Source organism: Alosa pseudoharengus, unplaced genomic scaffold (assembly GCF_046254945.1).
Source record: "Alosa pseudoharengus isolate Yale_2024_CS ecotype anadromous, Long Island Sound unplaced genomic scaffold, YU_APseudo_1.1 YU_APseudo_1.1_scf_18, whole genome shotgun sequence".
Taxonomy (NCBI): Eukaryota; Metazoa; Chordata; class Actinopteri; order Clupeiformes; family Clupeidae; genus Alosa; species Alosa pseudoharengus.
In genome coordinates this window covers 14,390,321-14,412,629 of record NW_027468650.1, presented here as the reverse complement: position 1 = coordinate 14,412,629, position 22,309 = coordinate 14,390,321, and the positions used below count along the sequence as shown (strand labels likewise).

Here is a 22,309-nt window from a genome sequence, read left to right as displayed (position 1 = left end):
ATATATTTGAAACAGGCACAAAGCTTTTACATTTGTAGATCTGAAAGCACCTAGTTTGCATGTGTCACTATCAAGTGCAAACGTTTTGTGGTCATGCGAATCAGTTGAAAATGACCAATCCCAGGTCTTCCTGTCATTTTCAAATAAAATATGAACTAGGTATTTGATCTATATTAATTCTGAAAAAATAATTGTTGTATGTGTTTCAGTACCATCTGTATAACACACAGTATCAGCATTTGGTGTGTGCACTCAGGCCTCTGAGTCCAAAGAGCAGCTGCTGTACAAATTCATAAGGGTGGGAAGGAACACTGACGGATACTCCAAAGGCTATCTACGGTTGATGGAGGAACCTGAGACTAAATCACAGGGTTATCTTTGTCCTCAAGGAAACAATGCAATGACAGTAGTGCAGTTCTAGGTCTACTGAAAAGACAGCTGTCGTTGTTGTTGGATCAGTTTCCAAATTGCAGAAGTTTAGGGGGTATGAGGCAAGAATTTTATTTGTTATTGGTCCTCAAGAGACTCTATACACAATGACAATAGTTGTTTCCAAAGAAACAATTAACAATACAATGTACAGTTTAAAAATAGCCTAACAAATCCACAAAAGAGAGATCCATATGAATTTCTGTTTTCTAAAATTACATAGGCATCAAATAAAAAAAAAAACTTAATACAGACCTCACTGATAGGCTTCCAAAAGGATGCTAAATCCTTTATGTACTGAAAGGACAGCTGACCACAGACAGCATGAGTGATGTAGACAGTAAAAATGAAGTGCACATGGATCAGCAGGTTGGGATTTTCTTCTTGGTCAGGCAGATGACAAGGAGGACACTGAAAGACAGAGTCAAAGACAAGGTCAGAGGGGCATCTCACAATAGCAAACTCCAAATTAGGGACCAAGTTCAGGTGCTGATGATGCTCTGCCATTCCAGCTCCCTCCTGTCTAGAGAAGCCTATTGCCACATGCCTCCACCCTTTTGGCCAGTTTTCCTTTAACAAAACTCTGGTGTGGTGGGAGTCAGTTGATGCTCTGTCCATATTGGGATGGACCATCCCCTACAAAAAGGGTGAATCAACCGTGGCCTTGACAGCAGATACAGCAAAGACCAACCTTGAGGTAAGTAGTCAATCTACTGCTACTGAGAGGAGCAGACAAATGGATGGATAGATAGATAGAGAGAGTTAGATGGAGGAGGATAGTAAGAATGATAGCTAAATGCATAGACAGACATTTGGATAGTGGATACAGAGGCATGTCTGACTACAGTCAGAGACAGACACATGGATCTGTTCAGTTAGCATTCTGTGCAAGGACTCAAATTGTACCTGCAGCACTGCCGCTGTAACACTGTGTGATCTGAATGTTTCTTGTTTGTTCACTTACAGCAAGTGTCATCATATCTGTATAACAGACCAACTAAGGCTTGACCCAAACAAGGTGAGATTTACAGGGACAAGGGAGATTTACATACACAGGGATAATTCAGTATGCTTCACATAAGCACATACAACAGCGGGTTGTCTGAACCATGTCTGATAGGTAATTTTGTCCCATTCCATTTAGCGATTTATAAACAAGCAATTATGTTACTTACTGGAATCCAGTGCAGGGACAGACTGAAGGTATTGGGTTGTTATACAAAATATAATTACTTTAGTTTATTCTATGTTTTGAGACAATTTTGAAAATTATGCGACATCCATTTGCTAATTTGATCAATACACTGAATACGAGATTCAAGACCATAGTCATTAGGGGACAGGGCCAATTAAATTTGTGTGTCATCACATAGCTATGAGGAAATCAAATTGTTCAACAAATTGTTCTTGAAGATTTGTCCAATCGGGAGCATATACACGTTGAATAATAGTTGCCTCAAGATAGACCCCTGGGGAACACCACAAGTCAAGGACGTTGGTGTTGAGGTACAGTTGCCGAAGTTAACAAAGAAGCTCCTCTGTTGTAGGTATTACTTGAACCAATTAATAATTGTACCTGTAAATCCAACCCAGTGTTCTATTCTGTGTAGCAGTATGTTGTGATCAACAGTGTCAAAGTCTGCACTAAGGTACAATAACACTAGGACTGATATTTTTAAACCTAAATAAGAGCTGTTTCAATGCTGTTATTTGCCTGAAAACCTGACTGAAGGTAATCAAAATACCCATTTCACATTAGGAAGGTTCAAGATTGTAAATTGATTAAAGACTGTTTTTAATCATTTCAATTTATAACAAATGGTAGATCGGATATGGGTCTGTTATTGTTTAGCATGGAGGCATCCAGATAAGTCTTCTTGAGAAGAGGCTTTAAAACAGACATTATTAGGGACTTCAATGATACATTCAAAATCTGAAGCGCCTATGTTGCTATGAGGTGAAAAGCTGATTTGAAAAAAAATTTGGTAGGTGACGGTGTAGTGTCTAAGCCAAATCTGGAAGAGTTGACATTACATTTTGTAGTCTATCAAGCTGAACTCTGGCTATGTTTTAGAGTATGTACCAATAACTAACCCCTCCTTGTGAAACCAAGATACATATCTACATACCATATACTAGTGTATATTTTTGACCATTTTAACCTGTATGGCCACAATTTTACTATACTATCTTATTAAACCAGGCAAACGTCACCAATCTGATTCTCCTGATCCACTTCATACATTTCAAATCTTGCAACTCAAACAACTCAACAACACTTACCTCAGTTTCTTAACAGTATTGGCCAAAGGACTTAAGGTCTGTAAGTCGCTTTGGTTAAAAAATGTGTCAGCCAAATGTAATGTAATGTCTGCCTGTCATATGCTAGTCTTAGGATATAAAGTTGAAATGTTTTGCCTATTCTGACTTGTCAGTGCTCTACATGTTGCTATAATCATGTTCTTCATCCATAAGGTCTCATGGTTTAGGAATTACTGTAATTAGTTTATATCATTTACATTGCAGTCTTCACCATGGGTGATGCGTTGATGGCAGAGTTTGGGGAGGCGGCTTCTTTTCTGAGGAAGTCGGATATGGAGCGTCTAGAGGCCCAGACTCGCCCCTTTGACATTAAGAGGGCCTGCTTCGTGGTGGACCCTGAAGTTGAATTTGTGAAGGGCATCGTCCAAAGCAGAGACGGTGACAAAGTCACTGTTCTTACTGAATTTGATAAGGTAATGCATGATACATTTTAAACCTATTTCAGAGTTTTTATTTACTGACCTTACTGAATCACTTGCACTTGCATTGTTATATATTTTTCCATTTAGCTATTCTTTTTCATTTGAAAGCTCACTTACTGACAGCTTACTATTTAAATGCAATTTTGCCAATTTTGTGTTGAGCTGCTTACATTTATAACAAATATGTAACATAAAGATGAAGGACAGAATTCTCTAAAGAGACTGATTTTGTTTCTATTACACAGACTGTCACTGTGAAAGATATAGATTGCCACCAACAAAACCCGCCTAAGTATGACAAAATTGAGGACATGGCGATGTTCACCTTCCTGCATGAGCCTGCTGTGCTGTTTAACCTCAAAGAGCGTTATGCAGCCTGGATGATTTACGTGAGTACAAACATGAGGCTCTGGCCCATAGTATCAATAACAAATGTCCAAAATTACCATATATTTCTGTCTTTAGACTTACTCTGATGCCTTATTTGTTCATAATCAATAATATGTTTATTTTGTTAATATAATATATGTTTATTATGTTAATATGTTTATTTGTACAGACCTACTCTGGCCTGTTCTGTGTCACTGTCAATCCCTACAAGTTTTTGCCAGTGTACAACAAGGGCGTTGTCAATGCCTACAGAGGCAAGAAGAGATCAGAAGCCCCTCCCCACATCTTCTCCATCTCTGATAATGCTTACCAGTACATGCTAACAGGTAAAGATTCTCTGTTAAAGCAACCACTTTAGCATTAAATGGGTATGCAGTGTATTGAAAATTGATGAAAATTAACAGCATGAATTTATAAATAATAACGTATGTTTTTGGGTTTATATTGACATTCAATGCTTGTACATTACACAGACAGAGAGAACCAGTCTGTCCTTATCACGTGAGTATAATCCATTCTTTGATTCTATATTTCTTGTTAACTTGTTGATGAGGGAGTGAACCTTTGCATACTTTCATTTCCACCAATAGTGGAGAATCTGGTGCCGGAAAGACAGTAAACACCAAAAGAGTCATCCAGTACTTTGCTAGCATTGCAGCCTCTGGAAAGAAGGACCCCTCTCAGGAGAAAAAGGTAAATCACCTCAATGTGTGCTGGACATAATTTCCACTTCAGAGGCATCTCCAAGTAACCTAATTTTACCAGTCTCACTCAATTTGTTAAGAAAGTCTGGGCACTCACAATTGTGAACTGTTTCCTACTTTAGCATCGTAATGGACGTAGATTTTACGTTAACTTAGAAATCACATTGATCAGTGATTCCTAACATTATTTCCTATTTTGTCTAACATCTACAAACTGCTAATAAACCACATTGGCAGTGAGGAAATAACATATTACCTTTGCTATATACGTGTACATATTTTTCAAACTGCAACTTTTTAATGTTTGCAGGTATGGCTATTACCTTTTACCACGGCCACTTTTGATTTCAAAATTAACGTCATCACCCCTCGTCGTTCACTGACCTGCCATCATGGTGGGAAACATAAACACATTGAAAGAAGCCAAACTAGTATCTCAGTAAAATGAAAATAAGTGGAGATACTAGGTGGGTGTGGCCAGGCCAGTCTCCAACACCTGGCATTTGAAAGGTGAGTTGATATATTGTTTTATTTTCCCAGGGCACACTGGAAGATCAAATCATCCAGTGTAATCCTGCTTTGGAAGCTTTTGGTAACGCCAAGACCATCAGAAATGACAACTCCTCCCGATTCGTATGCCCTCTATTGATTTTCAACTCGTTATCAACTCAAAATTCCACGCTTTTATCACTGCCATGTTTCATTTTTATGTGTCACTCATTCTAGGGTAAATTCATCCGTATCCACTTCGGTGTGAGCGGCAAGCTGGCATCAGCAGATATTGAGACCTGTAAGTAAATAATCCCTTTTTGATTGCCTTCACCTGTGGAGACCGAATGTATAGCTTTAAAGTTATAATTACTCTGCAATCCCCCAGATCTGCTGGAGAAGTCCCGTGTCACTTTTCAGCTCAAGGCTGAGAGAGACTACCACATCTTCTACCAGATCCTGTCCCAACAGAAACCGGAGCTGTTGGGTGAGAACTGCATGCATATCTCCAGTCATTGTGGACATGAATGTGAAATAAGTGTCTACTTATTTGTGTCCTTAGCTCAGTTACAGTAGTGTTTCTTGACCTATGGTCTTGCTTTCTTCAGAGATGTTGTTGATCACCTCCAACCCCTATGACTACGCGTTCATCTCCCAAGGACAGACACAAGTAGCCTCTATTGTTGATGCTGATGAGCTGGTGGCTACTGATGTGAGTAGCCCTGCTTTCACTTTCTCATTTACTTATACAGAGGTACGTTGGGAGATGTAGTTACTGAATGTAATATTTTACTTGTTACAGGAAGCCTTTGATGTGCTGGGCTTTACTCAAGAGGAAAAGAACGGTATTTACAAGCTGACTGGTTCCATTATGCACTATGGCAACATGAAGTTCAAGCAGAAGCAAAGAGAGGAGCAGGCAGAAGCAGACGGAACTGAGGGTGTGTATTCATTTTTCTTGTTGGATGTAATACCTACTTGTTACAGTTAAATATGGGTAGAGAGGTGTAACTGTGAGGTTTTCACTCCAGATGCCGACAAAGTCGCTTATCTCATGGGTCTGAACTCTGCTGACCTCATTAAGGGTCTGTGTCACCCAAGGGTCAAAGTAGGAAACGAGTGGGTCACCAAAGGACAGAATGAGAATCAGGTAATATCAGAATTCAGAATCAGATATTATAGTATTATAAATATTATAAATATTGATTGTAGTTAACTACACTTAGACAATAATGTGTTACGTACAAGGTGTAGCCATGAGAAGTAGGCTATTTACAACTGCAAAGTAAAATATAAATATATTGTGACTAGGGTCAGCTGTAGAGTCGCTAAAATACCTGAAACTGCATAGTATACCTTTAAATTACAGGACTGTTATAAACCCATGCCTGTTTAACAAATTCAAGTTTTCCATGTTATTCATTTCCATTTTATCTTTAGGTGTACTACTCTATTGGAGCCCTGTCCAAGTCAGTGTATGAGAAGATGTTCAACTGGATGGTTGTCAAAATCAATCTGACCTTGGAAACCAAACAGCCTCGCCAGCACTACATTGGTGTGCTGGATATTGCTGGATTTGAGATCTTTGATGTGAGTCTTAAAGCTATGACAAACACTATCATTTTAAGCAAAATATATGATATTAACAAAATTCCTATTGTCTTTCAGTTCAACACCTTTGAGCAACTGTGCATCAACTTTACTAATGAGAAGCTGCAACAGTTCTTTAACCACCACATGTTTGTGTTGGAGCAAGAGGAGTACAAGAAGGAGGGCATTGAGTGGACATTCATTGACTTCGGCATGGACTTGGCCGCTTGCATTGAGCTCATTGAGAAAGTGAGTGACACTTTATTTACTCATATTTTTCTTTGAAGGCATCGATCACTACATGGAGAACCACTCTTTTATTATTTGTGTGGTTGTAAAATGGTTTTAATCATCATGCTTCCATATTATTTCCTCCATAGCCCATGGGTATCATGTCCATCCTTGAAGAGGAGTGCATGTTCCCCAAAGCCAGTGATACTACATTTAAATCAAAGCTTTATGACAACCACTTGGGCAAAAACGCCTGCTTCCAGAAGCCAAGGATTATCAAGGGGAGACCAGAGGCCCATTTCTCCCTGGTTCACTATGCTGGCACTGTTGATTATAATATTGGCAACTGGCTGGTGAAGAACAAAGACCCTCTCAATGAGACTGTGGTCGGACTATTTCAGAAGTCAAATCTTAAGATGTTGTGTGCTCTCTTCGCCAACTATGCCGGTGCTGACGCAGGTATTCTGTCAATCCCTTACTAACTAATCCCGTGACATTAATTAATTAACATTATTTTTATGAGAAGAGCTGATGGACATGTGCTATTTTAATAGCCGCTGATTCTGGTGGTGGTGGCAAGAAGAAGAAGGGTTCTTCTTTCCAGACTGTATCTGCCCTTCACAGGGTAAGTGTGACAGGTTAAATTAAAATACTAAAGTGAAGGCATGTTTTAGTACCACATATCTTTCTTTTGAAGGAAAATTGTGGTATTTAGCAATTTGAGTCCCTTTTCTGGTTTGTTTTGGATGAACTGGAGTGGTGGACACCGAAATTTTGATGATTGGTCCTGTCTCGACTTTTCTGACTCGTTTTGAATCGCCTTTGACTACTCAGAGTGGCTGCCTACAGGCATGCTCAAACATGTCCTAAAATAACCATTATCGTTCGTTTTCAAAACTGTGCAACTCACCGAGTGGTTAGTGGTGTTCGTTGATGTTCCAAAAAGAAGTAGCGTAGCGAAATACAGTTTCTGTCGTGTTTTATTTGCCATTTTGTAAAATCCCATTGATTTCTGTTGGAAGACTCATTGACTCAAGACTCATTGCAGTTTTGAAAACGAACGTTAAGGGTTGTTTTAGGACATGTTTGAGCATGCCTGTAGGCACCACCCTGAGTAGTCAAAGGCGAACTACTACTCGTTCAAAACGTGTCAGAAAAGTCGAGACAGGATCAATCGTTAAAATCTCGGTGAACACCACTATAGTTCTTCCAAAACAAACCAGAAAAGGGACTCAAAGTGCTAAATACTGGAATTTTCCTTTAAGTATATATATAGATCAATGGTCCAACTTGGATTCTGTGCAGTCTTCCTGAAATTTTTTTTTATTTAAATGTATGGACACAGGAGAATCTGAACAAGCTGATGACCAACTTGAGGTCAACTCACCCCCACTTTGTGCGCTGCATCATCCCCAACGAGACCAAGACTCCTGGGGCCATGGAGAATCCTCTGGTCATGCACCAGCTGCGCTGTAACGGTGTGCTGGAAGGCATCAGGATCTGCAGAAAGGGCTTCCCCAACAGGATCCAGTATGCAGACTTCAAACAGAGGTAAAATCTGTTATTTGTCCTAATAATTATATATTTCTCACAACAATATTGGAAGAATATGTCTATACCAGGACTACTTTAACCTCTTCAGATACCGTATCCTGAATCCTGCAGCTATCCCTGAGGGACAGTTCATTGACAACAAGAAAGGAGCAGAAAAACTGCTTGGATCCCTGGATATTGACCATGAACAGTACAGATTCGGACACACTAAGGTGCTTTATAGTATAATGTTCCCATAATCCTTTCATGATAAAGCAAACACTGTTTGACAATCTGACACTTTCTGAGGTATCTTTTTTCTATGTCATACCGTATGTTTTGGTAGATGAGGATTTCACCTATACTTGTATAGTAAAATAGACTGTTACCTGTTTTGACTCTTATCAGGTGTTCTTCAAAGCTGGTCTCCTGGGTGTCCTTGAGGAGATGAGAGACGACCGTCTCGCTCTTATCATCACTGGTCTACAGTCTAGTGCCCGTGGAATGATTGCCAGGGTTGAATTCAAGAAAATCGTAGAACGCAGGTGATAATAACCTCTAAAAAAAATAGTATATAATATCAGTGGTACTAGGCTCTCATATATTTGTACATATACACTTACACATATTTGGTAACATTGCATTAATAACCATATGTTTTACATTTATTTTTGATTGAAAAGAACTTTTAATCTTTTAATTATAATATTTTATAATTTAATATTAATATTACGTTATTCTTTATTACACTATCACTGGAATTACATTACACATCATGGAAATAAATCCTCTTTTCAAATTTGTGGAACATTGATAGTAATTACTATTTTAAAAGGTAGAAATACTCTTAAGAAGGAATTATCAGAGAAAGACTAATTTCAGCACAAATTATATTACAGGGATGCACTGCTGGTGATCCAGTGGAACGTCCGTGCATTCATGGGTGTCAAGAATTGGCCCTGGATGAAGATGTACTTCAAGATCAAGCCCCTCTTGAAATCTGCTGATGCTGAGAAAGAGATGGCCAACATGAAGGAAGAATTCCTGAAGCTGAAGGAGGCCTATGCAAAATCTGAGGCTCGTAGAAAAGAGCTGGAGGAGAAAATGGTTTCTATTCTCCAAGAGAAGAATGACCTACAACTTCAAGTCCAGACTGTGAGTACACTAAACAATTTAGACAAGTATACTACTGTGAGTATACTAAACAATTTATTAGTCAGTGAAAGATCTACCTATTTGAATTTAACTAATATTCAAAAGCTCATGCAAATGTGTCAGATTTAGTAGTCGTACTGTATCTACTTTTATTTGTAGCTTCAATCTATCAATCCACATCTTTTCTTCATCCTAGGAACAAGACAGTCTTTGTGATGCTGAGGAGCGATGTGAAGGGCTGATCAAGAGTAAGATCCAGCTTGAGGCCAAATCCAAGGAGCTGGCTGAGAGACTGGAAGATGAGGAGGAGATGAATTCAGAGCTGACAGCAAAGAAGAGGAAGTTGGAGGATGAATGCTCTGAGCTCAAGAAGGACATTGATGATCTGGAGCTCACTCTAGCTAAAGTAGAGAAAGAGAAACATGCCACTGAGAATAAGGTCAGCAGGACTGAAAATCCTAATCACCAAGGAAAATGTTCCAGTAATGAAGTCAAGTAATCGAGTAATCAAATAATCGTTTGACAATGGTCTACTTTACTTTTAGGTTAAAAACCTGACTGAGGAGATGGCAGCTCTTGATGAAATCATTGCCAAGCTGACTAAGGAGAAGAAAGCATTGCAGGAGGCTCACCAGCAAACGTTGGATGACCTTCAGAGTGAGGAGGACAAAGTCAACACTCTGACTAAGGCCAAAACCAAGTTGGAACAGCAAGTTGATGATGTAGGAAATACTAACAGGAACCTATGTCTCACTGCGTTAAATTAATGAAGACACTTACATAATTCCTTTTTTTTAATCTTCAATAGCTTGAAGGGTCCCTGGAACAGGAAAAGAAACTGAGGATGGATCTTGAGAGAGCTAAAAGAAAGCTTGAGGGTGACTTAAAGTTGACCCAGGAAAGTCTTATGGACTTGGAGAATGACAAACAGCAGCTTGAAGAGCGGATGAAGAAGTATGTACAAATCATCTATAATAAATAATAAGTATACAGAGAAAAGATATATTCATTTAATTTTTTAATGGCCTATTTTAACACAGGAAAGACTTTGAGATCAGTCAACTTAATAGCAAGATTGAAGATGAACAAGCTATGAGTGCCCAGCTCCAGAAGAAACTAAAGGAGTTGCAGGTAAAACAAAGAATTGAAATTGATAGGAAAGAAAACATAAAAAAATATTGTAATAAAATACATGTATGTTTCTTATGAGGAAAATATTTTAAAAATGTACAAATAAAATATACTTCCTACTTCTTTACTTTCCTTAGGCCCGCATTGAGGAGCTGGAGGAAGAGCTGGAGGCTGAGAGAGCTGCCCGAGCCAAAGTAGAGAAGCAGAGGGCAGACCTGGCCAGAGAGCTGGAGGAGATCAGTGAGAGGCTGGAGGAGGCTGGAGGTGCCACTGCTGCCCAGATTGAGATGAACAAGAAGAGGGAGGCTGAGTTCCAGAAGCTGCGCAGAGACCTTGAAGAGTCCACTCTGCAACATGAAGCCACTTCCTCCACACTGAGGAAGAAGCAAGCAGACACTGTAGCTGACCTCGGGGAGCAGATTGACAACCTTCAGAGAGTGAAACAAAAGCTTGAGAAGGAGAAGAGTGAGCTCCGTCTTGAGTTGGACGATGTTGTCTCCAACATGGAGCAGGTCTCCAAGGCCAAGGTTTGTACAAAATGGCTAAAGAAAGAACCTGTATAATGGGTCTGACTGATTCTGACAGTTTTCAAGAAATAGTACACGAGAACAACATTCTGTATTATTTTGTCAGACAAACTTGGAGAAGATGTGCAGAACACTGGAGGACCAGATGACTGAATACAGAACGAAGGCTGAGGAAGGCCAGCGCTCCATCAATGACTTCACCATGCAGAAAGCCAAGCTTCAAACTGAAAATGGTAAGTCAAAATGGTAAAACAACTTAGTGATTTGATACACATAGTAAGAAAAAAAGAAGACAAGAAGCATTATCATTGAAAAATGTATATTCTGTTTATCAAGGTGAGCTTACAAGACAGCTGGAAGAGAAAGACTCACTTGTTTCTCAACTGACAAGAGGCAAACAGTCCTACACGCAGCAGGTTGAGGATCTCAAGAGGCAACTTGAGGAGGAAGTGAAGGTATTTATAACTGACTTGCAGAAAAAGTCTTTCAGATGAGAGTTACTTTAAAGCTATGAAATATCTGATGGACTTGTATCTGATATATCCTCAGGCCAAGAATGCCCTAGCCCATGCAGTGCAGTCTTCTCGTCATGATGCTGACCTCCTGAGGGAGCAGTATGAGGAGGAGCAGGAGGCCAAGGCTGAGCTGCAGCGCAGTCTCTCCAAGGCCAACTCTGAGGTGGCTCAGTGGAGAACCAAGTACGAGACTGATGCCATCCAGAGGACTGAAGAGCTGGAAGATGCCAAGTAAGGCCCCCTGAATTGACTGTATGAATTGTTTAAAATCAATAGTTAGACATGGCATGTAAATTCATCACTCACCTTTAATTATTTTTCCTCAGGAAAAAGCTTGCTCAGCGTCTGCAAGATGCAGAGGAAGCTGTGGAGGCTGTCAATGCCAAATGCTCCTCCCTGGAGAAAACTAAGCATAGACTGCAGAATGAGATTGAAGATCTCATGGTAGATGTGGAGAGATCCAATGCTGCTGCTGCTGCTCTAGACAAGAGACAAAGAAACTTTGATAAGGTAAGAAAACAAATGATCAAAACATCATTGCCAATATGCCTTAACACAATTCTCAGACTTGCATTTAAAGATTTTCACCTTAACAGGTCTTGTCTGAGTGGAAGCAAAAGTTTGAGGAGTCCCAGACTGAGCTGGAGAGTTCTCAGAAAGAGTCCAGATCTCTTGGCACTGAGCTCTTCAAACTCAAGAACTCTTATGAGGAATCTTTAGATCACCTTGAAACCATGAAGAGGGAGAACAAAAATCTCCAAGGTCTGTTTGATCCTCCCTTAAGACAAAGCTTATATGATTGTTAAAGTGACATCACACAACTAACTAATCTTTGTCTGCTTTGCAGAGGAAATTTCTGATCTCACTGAGCAACTCGGTGAGACTGGAAAGAGCATCCATGAGCTTGAGAAGGTCAGGAAGACACTTGAGCAAGAGAAGGCAGAGATCCAGACTGCCCTTGAGGAAGCTGAGGTACATTCATAAAGATCAAAATAATCAGAAAACTAGTTTCCCTCATTCAAAGACATCAAGGAAGCTTATGTTTACAGAACTAAGTAGATTATCATGTTCCTATATCTCCACAGGGTACCCTTGAACATGAGGAGGGTAAGATACTCAGAGCTCAGCTGGAGTTCAATCAGATCAAAGCTGACATTGAGCGTAAACTTGCTGAGAAGGATGAGGAGATGGAGCAGGCCAAGAGGAACCAGCAGAGAGTGGTGGATACCCTGCAGACCTCCCTGGAGTCTGAGACTCGCAGCAGGAATGAGGCTCTCAGAGTAAAGAAGAAGATGGAGGGAGACCTCAATGAGATGGAGATCCAGCTCAGTCAGGCCAACAGGCAGGCATCTGAGGCCCAGAAGCAGCTCAAGGGTCTCCATGGACATATGAAGGTAAAACAATGTAGCACAGAATTCCATAATCCCATTGACTGTCAAGAATTCACTTACTGTAACTCAATCACTTGGGGCAGCCGTGGACTACTGGTTAGCGCTTCGGACTTGTAACAGGAGGGTTGCCGGTTCGAACCCCGACCAGTAGGCACGGCTAACCCCTCACTGGTCCCCGAGCGCCGCTGTTGTTGCAGGCAGCTCACTGCGCCGGGATTAGTGTGTGCTTCACCTCACTGTGTGTTCACTGTGTGCTGAGTGTGTTTCACTAATTCACGGATTGGGATAAATGCAGAGACCAAATTTCCCTCACGGGATCAAAAGAGTATATATACTTCTACTTAACTGCATAGGTCTTACAGGAGTGCATTCCTACACCTGATGTAACAGCTAATACACACAGCTAATACAGCCCCTAAGTTTTACTCAATAGTGCGCTCATTTGACTAAATTGTGCTCTTTACTAAATTGAGCGCACAATCTACTAAAATGAGACCACAATTTAGTAAAACAAGAGCACTATCTAGCAAAATGAGCACATAATATATTACTGTAAATTGGCCACACAATCTAGTAAAATGAGACCACAAGTTAGTAAAATGAGTGCACATACTCTCAATATACAAAAATATTTTGCATTGACACCTCCCGTGCTCTATCCAACTCACCAAACAACACAACGCAAGCCCCATAGCATTGGCTAGTTTATGCCCTGTTTAGAAAAGTGTTGCGGGGAAGTTATTGATGCCATAGTAAACTTATTGTTTATATTGTAGCGTTATTATTATTAATAATGAAATTTATGTTTCAATGTAGGTTTAAACCTGTGATTGTGTACTGCACATGTACATGGGTTAGCTGGATGCCCTGTTAAGTTGGTTTCTACCAATTTTGTAGAAATATATTAGAGTATATCCCAAACATCCATCTTATCTGAAAGGTGCAACTTTGCTTTTTATTTCTGCTATAGGTTAACTATCTTTTTGGATAGCTAGCTGTATACACTCAAACAAGAGTTAACAAGGTTAGGCTGTATATTAGCAATCTATAAAATACAGGTTTACATTTCTAACATGTGTAAATTGCAGGATGCCCAACTGCAGCTGGATGATGCTCTACGTAGTAATGATGATCTCAAAGAGAACACTGCTATTGTGGAGAGACGCAGCAATCTGATGCAGGCTGAATTGGAAGAGCTCAGGTCCATAGTGGAGCAGACTGAGAGAGGCCGGAAACTGGCTGAACAGGAGCTGCTGGACGTCAGTGAGAGGGTGCAGCTGCTGCACTCTCAGGTAAAATCCTAAATATGGTGATTTTCAGTATTTATTCATATGAAACAGATTGTCACAATGTGACACAGACCATCGTGAACATTTCTATCACATAGAACACCAGCCTGCTGAACCAGAAGAAGAAACTGGAGGGTGATACAGCCCAGCTGCAGAATGAAGTAGAGGAGGCTGTGCAGGAGTGCAGGAATGCTGAGGAAAAGGCCAAGAAGGCCATCACTGATGCTGCCATGATGGCAGAGGAGCTGAAGAAGGAGCAGGACACCAGTTCTCACCTGGAGCGCATGAAGAAGAACATGGAGCAGACCATCAAGGACCTGCAGCACCGTCTGGATGAAGCTGAACAAATCGCCATGAAAGGTGGCAAGAAGCAGATCCAGAAGTTGGAGTCCAGAGTAAGTGCTGTGTTTTTGCTAAAGAGCTTTTTTCTAATAATCAGAACTAGATATGGTTACAGGTAGACATATCACCATGTGTTCAGTATTTGCTTTATTTGTCAACATTTAGGTGAGAGAGCTGGAATGTGAGGTGGAAATAGAGCAACGGAAGGCCAGTGATTCTGTCAAAGGAATCCGTAAATATGAGCGTCGCATCAAGGAGCTCACCTATCAGGTATATTAAATTATACCACCCTAAAAAGACTTTTTATAATACATAGTGCTAAATGCTAAAATCCACTCACCTCTCTCATCTGTAGACTGAGGAGGACAAAAAGAATTTGAGCCGTCTTCAGGATCTGGTGGACAAACTGCAGCTGAAGGTCAAGTCCTACAAGAGAACATCAGAGGAGGCTGTAAGTGAACATCCTCTTCTCCTTAGTTTTCTTCTTCTTTTCCTTGCTTTATCTATTATCAAAGTCATTTAATCTATTAAGTGCTGAACATGTAAATAAACAATAAACAAAATACACTTAATTTGTGTACACATTTCAGGAAGAGCAGGCCAATAGCAACCTGGGCAAGTTCCGCAAAATTCAGCATGAGCTGGATGAGGCTGAGGAGAGAGCTGATATAGCTGAGTCTCAGGTCAACAAAATGAGAACCAAGAGCCGTGATACCGGTGGCAAGGTGAGAGCAACAGTAGTCACTGTATTGAATACAAATACATTACTATCATTGTCATGACCAGTACTGTATATATTACTATAATACATTGGGCTATATTTGCAGCCTTTAGCAATACTACGCTGATTACAATGTTAAAATCCGGTTTGAAATCATTCACTATCATTGGGGCTAAAAATTGGCCCTATCCATCAGTGAAATGCTGGTAAAACGTGAAAGTGGTTCGTAGATTAATATAAGTTAATTTCAGACCCCTGACAATCAAATTTAGCCACATATTACTGACAATGTTCTTTTTTTTTTTTTGCTGTATCACAGAAAGGAGTCGCTGAAGAGTGAAGCTCTCATGATGGACATGTCTGAAAAGTTCTTGTTTGCTGTGTCTTAGTTTCTAGTATGGAATGCATTCCAATACAATCACTTAAAAAGTGTTTCTGTTGTTTTTTTGTTCATAAGATACTTGCATGTAACATTCATCAAGGACCCCACCTATACATTCATAACAGGCCTACATAGAAAGGGGGGTGGGGGCTCAACTAAGGGCTTTCTTCTTCTATGATGATGCTATGAAGAGAATTGGCCCATTAAACTTCATTAAACTGACAGTCATGCCTGCTGAGACCAAATCAGCAGTAGTTGTTATACCCATACAGCAGATTAACAGGTCAAAATGAGTTCCTTATTTAGATAAAATCTCATAAAAAATAAACCTTCTTACTTTTTTGCTCTCTATCTTCCTAATATAGGCACATGACTTGAAAAGCCACTTAATTGGTATTGTTTTTAAGTATAGAGTTACTTACCTAGCTCTCTCGTAAGATCATTTTGGCTTAATTTAATAAGAGTTTGACTTTTTTCAAGGCATCTTGTCCAGACAAATTATATTATAATTATAATTATAATATTAAAGCACTGACAGCCAAAATTACTTGTTGTCATGATGAGACGTCTTAAAAGAGAATTCCTGAGGTTTTTCACATAGATCTCTGTTCCTCGAGGTCACTGAGTACTGTCGGTACATGACAAAATACAATATAAGCAAGCAATAGAAATCATGGACCAGAAACCACTAAAATGGCATCACTGCCACATTTTAAGGAAACACAACTTTCTCACTTTTGACATTTTTACCAGTTTTAGTACTCTAAGATTCTTTTTTAAATGTCTAAATAATCATGTGTCAAGACTGTTTTCTGAAGTTGCCATCAGGCATCAGAGCTATCACAGAGCGATCACACGAGCCTCCACCTGTGGTGATTGTCTCATCCCAAGATGCAAGACTTCTTTCTGCCAGTCTGCTGTAAAGGGGGGCAAACTTTGGAACTCTCTACCCACTGAGCTAAAACTAGAAACCAACAGTAAAGCTTTTAACAAAGGACTCAAACAATGGCTACAGTCTAAACAACAGTGCTCACATGAATAGTCCTTAACCGGTTGATTGCTTGCTCATATTGCCTTTGCTCTGTATCCTATTTATGTTCCTTACATTTAAATTGCTTGCATTTCTTTGATTTCTTTTTCCTTTGATTTGTTGTTGGTTTTTTCTATCTTTGTCTGGTGTTTTCTCTTTCCTTTCTTGATATTTTAATTGCTCTATCTTTTCAAAAGCCGCCTATGGACAAGTGTTGCGAATTAGCACCTGTGCTAAAACACTCAAACAATGCATCTGGTTTGTCCAATGTAATTGCTATGTCCATATCAAATAAACATTAATAATAATAATAATAATAATAATAATAATAATAATAAAAAGGAATTAAAAAATCAGTATTACATAGCTTTGGGCATTCTTATGGGGGCCAAGTCTGCTGTGATCTTAGATGTCACATCTCCATTACTACTGAGGCCAAGGAGAGGTTATAGCTCTCTGACCTGTTGCTAGCTTGAGGAATCTGGTCATGCCTACTAGCACTGACTGTATATATACAGTCAATGCTTTCTAGTGTTCATATAAAAGGAGTTGCCTATATAACTGTTTCTTTAACCCTGAGGATGAAAACAATGCTAGACTAGCCATGACATTAGCGGTTCTTTGGTCATTTCTGTCAAACTTAGATACAGGGGTGTCCACACATATTTACCATTATACCATGCAGATGCAAGATGAAAAGGTTGATTTTTTAAGATTTCTTACTGGTTAATACTGTTTATACAGCAGTGTTACTAATTATTATAAAAACAAAGCATCTGCTAAATTAATAAACATATGGAAATGTTTTGGAAATTTGAAATGCATGCAAGTTGTTAACCTTAAAGCAACACTAAAGCACTTTTCCTCTGTCACACGCACGCTATTTGTTTATCTAGCACCGGCTTTGCAAATAATGATGTCCACAGACACGGTAGAGTATGTTGCATGATTTAATGAAAGTATGATGGATTGCGACATCAGAAGCAAGTCAAATTTGTAGTTTCTTATGTCTCATTCCATCGAACTACAGATCCGCTACCCGATCTGGCAAACTTACATAGTACGATATAGCCGATAGAGGGCCGCAAAGCGAATTGGATTTTGGAAACATTACATTAAGGTACAAAAAACTCTTTGGTGTTGCTTTAATATAACAGCTTCTAAGTCATTTTGATGGTGAACAAATTTGTAATAGGGAGAATCGCAGGCCCTCTACAGCTCCAGCCTAGCCAGCTACGGAGAATCGGCCTTTGCTCTCCCCGACCCAGAGGATCACGAATTGCTGTACGCCAATTGTGCAATAGCCTACTATTTGTATTACATTGTGTAATATTACCTTGTCAGTCGACATGGCTCTTCAGAAATGATCTTTGCTGGTTTGTAAACAACATATCCAAGAGAAAGTGTGCTAGTAAGAGTGGTATTTACAACCTTTGTGTAAAATACTCACATGGGGGAGCCCAGTAGCAAAACAAAAAAACCCTAGACTGCATTGGATACCTTCAAAAGAATGCTATATAATCCACTGTCCATAATATTTCTCTTAAAGGTAACTGGACCTAACTAAAGGTGTCAAAAAGGGATGTGGCATATTAGTGAGGGGAATCGTGTTATTTTAGAAACGGCTCAATATAGATTTTTGCAACTGGCAGGGATGGATTACTGCACGCACCTACCGGGCCCAGGCCAGGGGCCCAAGAAGTCAGGGGGCCCTGAAGCCCAAGCCTTTGCATGGAATCATTGCCTCAATATCAACAAATCAGGATGTAGGCTATGAATCTGATTGAATTTAGCATTGGCCATCCCCAAAATGCACCAGAATACAGGAAATAACATCAAACAAATTAAAAAAATTCTGGGGGAGGACCCCCAAACCCCCCCTCCCACATATATGACAATTAGTGGGGGGCCCTTAATACATCTGGGCCCAGGGGGCCGAAAGTTCATAATCCGCCCATGGCAACTGGTGATGTTTTACTTGCTAGGACCCCATTGAATACAAAACAACCTGTTTCCGATATTTTTTCTTCGCCAAAATTTAAGATGACAGACAATATATGCAGTCTTCTATAAAGGCCTTAAAACGGTCAACTTTTTGATAAATGTACTCCTAATAAGGTAGACAGAAAGAGTGCTATATTATCCATTGTCTATAGGCCTAATAGTTCTCTTAAAGGTATCTAGACTAACTAAAGGTGTCAAATAGGGATGTGTCATATCATATCAATATAGATATACTGTATACTGTACTGTACTGTAGGCCTACATATAATGTACTGTGTCTATACTGTGTCTGTACTGTGTCTATACAGAATTATTTCCTTTGGTAAGAGTTTGTCATATTGTGATATTAATGAAATAATTAATGACATTATTCACATAAATGCTGCAAGGTGGGCAGCTCACATGTAGACAAAGTAGAGCAAGAACAAGCATTAGGGCAGAGATCAAAGTATAGATGAGGAAGTTGAGTTGATTACTAATGTTGGTCTAGATCAAGTTTTACCTCTTTGTGTTTGCACATCTTTCAAGACTACAAGCCGATATGATTTGTGGCTGAGATAGCAGTGGTGAATAGTACCATTTTCATATTGTCATGTGTAATGTTATTGTTAAAAAATACTATGAAGTATGGTGATACACTATCTCAAATGGTGTGTATGAGTGCGTTCACACTGAAAATTCAGACGACGCTAAGTGAACTCGGATGGTGCACTCATAATAGTCAAAAAGTTGAGTGTGGAAAGATGGACACTTCTCGCCCTCAGCGGGCGCCATCTTGACTACATAGCGGAAAGGAGGGAGCATTTTCAAACACGGTTGAAGGAACTGGACCAGCAGCAGTGGAAAACACATTTTGAACTTTCTGTATTAAGGGCCCCCCGTTTATTGTCGTATATGTGGGAGGGGGAGGGTTGGGGGTCCTCCCCCAGAAAATTTTTCATTTGTTTGATGTGATTTCCTGTATTCTGGTGCATTTTGGGGATGGCCAATACTAAATTCAATCAGATTCATAGCCTACATCCTGATTTGTTGATATTGAGGCAATGATTCCATGCAAAGGCTTGGGCTTCAGGGCCCCCTGACCCCTTGGGCCCCTGGGCCTGGGCCCGGTAGGCCCGTGCAGTAATCCATCCCTGATTTTACCGAAGTACAAGTAACTTGACCATTGACCATGTCATTGATGAATAGAGTACACATAAGTTATATTTAAATGCTGCGATGGTCATTTCTGTTAAATGCACGGAGTTGGTGTTCGTTTTGAGACTACACTATTCTGTTGAATTTTACACACTATGGGAGGCGCTATGGGGCAACTGGTTACAACGCCCCTACTATATTCGTGTCCATGTGCCCACAGGGATCCGGGTTCGAGTCTGACCTGGGTCATTTCCTGGTCCCACCCCATCTCTCTCTCCTGCTCGCTTCCTGTCACTCTCTCTCCTGTCCTGTCCGATTAAAGGCATAAAAAAGCCCCCCACCCACCCACCCAATATATACACTACCAGTCAAAAGTTAAGACACACACACACACACACACTTATTCATAGTCCATTCCAGCTTACTAAATACAGTTGTTTAAGAGACTGAGCAAAAGGTCTGAACCTTAAAGAATTTAAAATATTGAAAATATAGCTTTATTTACACTTTTTGCTTGCTTACAACATGAATCCATGTGGGCTATTTCATAATAATAACCACCTACTCAGATAAATAAAGATACAGACAAAAAACAACACACCACCTCTTCCCTGCTTACTTGATCTATTTACTGAAAGATTGTTAAATAATGATATGAGATATTTCTGTGCTATTACTGAAATAACACTGATTTATTATCATAGATTTAAACATTTCTCAGTCTCATTGACATTAAGCAAGAATTTCATACTACTGTAGATGGTCTGGAAATTTCACATGAGTTTGTTTAAGACAATGACTAACCATATCTAAAATTAAATGAAATACAAAAAAGTCAATTGTTTCAACCACCATCATGACTAAGAAGCAACCTGCAGACCACTGTTATGGAGTGTGAGGTGCACATAATGATGCCCTGCCCACAGTGAAGCTGCAGTGTTGGATACATGATGGTCAGGGACCACTTGCAATGCCTTCGCAAACCACCAGAGCACTGCCTTGCAGCATATCAAAGCTCAACTTGATGGATGTTCACTCATCATGAGAAATTGCTAAATAAATACCTGAGATGCTACTGAGCTATTAATGAAATAACACTGATATATTGTCAAAGATAATATTATCATATATTGTCATAGATAATAAATAAACTAGATGTACCGCAGAGCGGTACAAAATATGACCGCCGCCCAGTCCAGCACATTTTTTCCACAAAAAGAAATCACGCTGAAAAGCCTATATGATTCTAACTGTCTCACTAAATTGCATTATCCACACTCAATTCTCACTGGTATCTGCTAGACAACAAGTACCAAAACATGATTAGTTCATAGATTTCACATGTAAAATTAATTTTATACAACCCCACCTCCATCTTGCCTGTTCATAATTCTGAGAAATTCTTGATTGTTTGTGTTATGTTTATGTTATGTGTGTGGGTGTGTGTGTGTGCGTGCTTGTGTGTGTGCCTGCGTATGTGCCTGTGCATGCAAGCGTACATATGTCTACTGTGTGAGTATGTGTCATACGTATGATTACTGTGAATGTGTGTGTGTGTGTGTGTATCTGTTTGTGCACATGTGTGCACATGGAATGGGTTAACATGACCCCTGGAGGCAAACATACGGAAAAAAATGGTCATCCTAGGCCCTACAGTTCTCAAGATATTCACAGAGAACTGTGTCTGCCCCTACCCTCCTTTCGGGGGGGCCAGTCCAGCGGGGGGGCTACAGATCAAAACGAAAAACGATGGTTCCATGCTATCCATATGGGGTTACATGCCCACCAAGTTTCGTGTACCCCGGTCTTTCAGTGTCCCGGGAATCATTGACGGAAATATGGGCATGCGAAAAAGAAAAAAAAAAAAAAAGAAAAAAAAAAAAAATCTGACTAAACCTATATGACCGCTGCTTCGCTGCGCGGCGGTCATAATAAATACATATTGATAAAGGCTGCTGATTAATCATCATCAATTCATCAATCTATTCTATTACAATCTTGAAATGATATGATTAACACTGAAGGCTCAGAATTTTAACCACTGGTTCAAGCATAAGATTTTTATAGACCCTTTCAACTGCATAAACAAACATATGCATTCCTATTTCCGGTGGTACATAAAACAACACTGAGCTAATGGTAGCTTGGCACAAACAGTTTTAAGGTCAATATTTTGCATAGCATTACGGTAATGTCTTATTCATTTTCATTTTAAAGTATGTGATGGTTTTGAACATGTCAACCGGAAACCCTCTCGAAGAAGATTGAAAGGGTCTATACAAAATAATAATAACAAAATAACACTACTTGGAGTAACTATCACAGTAACTATCACAATTTTAGGAGATCAAGAGTCTGCTTGGGAGTAACTATCACAATGTTAGGAGATATTCTAACTCTACTGAAGAGATAAAAGGGTACTATTACTATTAGGGTACTATTATTATTGCACTATTTTGAAAACACTGAAGACATAAACTATGAATATAGTCAAATTACTGAACTCAATTAACAAAGCCAAATCAAGAATTACATCACATCACATGCTCAACAAAGTAAAGTCTGCTTACTTTTA

The 22,309-nt window shown here is 39.6% G+C and overlaps 1 protein-coding gene across 1 annotated transcript; it reads left to right on the top strand.

The window, feature by feature from the left end:
• Positions 1-1,090: 1,090 nt before the first annotated feature.
• LOC143130963 (myosin-7-like) lies at positions 1,091-15,572 on the top strand. Its single transcript, XM_076290296.1, has 39 exons — positions 1,091-1,126; positions 1,396-1,447; positions 2,956-3,164; positions 3,419-3,562; positions 3,733-3,889; positions 4,037-4,064; positions 4,154-4,256; positions 4,808-4,900; positions 4,994-5,057; positions 5,145-5,243; positions 5,365-5,468; positions 5,559-5,697; positions 5,788-5,906; positions 6,197-6,346; positions 6,425-6,595; positions 6,727-7,036; positions 7,132-7,202; positions 7,923-8,128; positions 8,220-8,343; positions 8,519-8,655; positions 9,010-9,265; positions 9,462-9,704; positions 9,811-9,987; positions 10,074-10,219; positions 10,306-10,396; positions 10,534-10,923; positions 11,030-11,156; positions 11,260-11,378; positions 11,473-11,669; positions 11,765-11,948; positions 12,035-12,200; positions 12,286-12,410; positions 12,524-12,832; positions 13,918-14,121; positions 14,217-14,513; positions 14,626-14,730; positions 14,816-14,911; positions 15,051-15,185; positions 15,501-15,572. The coding sequence occupies exons 3-39, from the start codon at positions 2,964-2,966 to the stop codon at positions 15,519-15,521; spliced, it is 5,808 nt and encodes a 1,935-aa protein (XP_076146411.1). The 5' UTR covers positions 1,091-1,126; positions 1,396-1,447; positions 2,956-2,963; the 3' UTR covers positions 15,522-15,572.
• Positions 15,573-22,309: the final 6,737 nt, after the last annotated feature.

Coding starts and splice junctions, on each gene's coding strand:
- LOC143130963 (XM_076290296.1), top strand. CDS start 2,964: ATGGGTGATGCGTTGATGGCAGAGTTTGGGGAGGCGGCTTCTTTTCTG. Junction 5,058..5,144: donor ATCAGCAGATATTGAGACCT/GTAAGTAAATAA, acceptor GCAATCCCCCAG/ATCTGCTGGAGAAGTCCCGT. Junction 9,988..10,073: donor TGGAACAGCAAGTTGATGAT/GTAGGAAATACT, acceptor AATCTTCAATAG/CTTGAAGGGTCCCTGGAACA.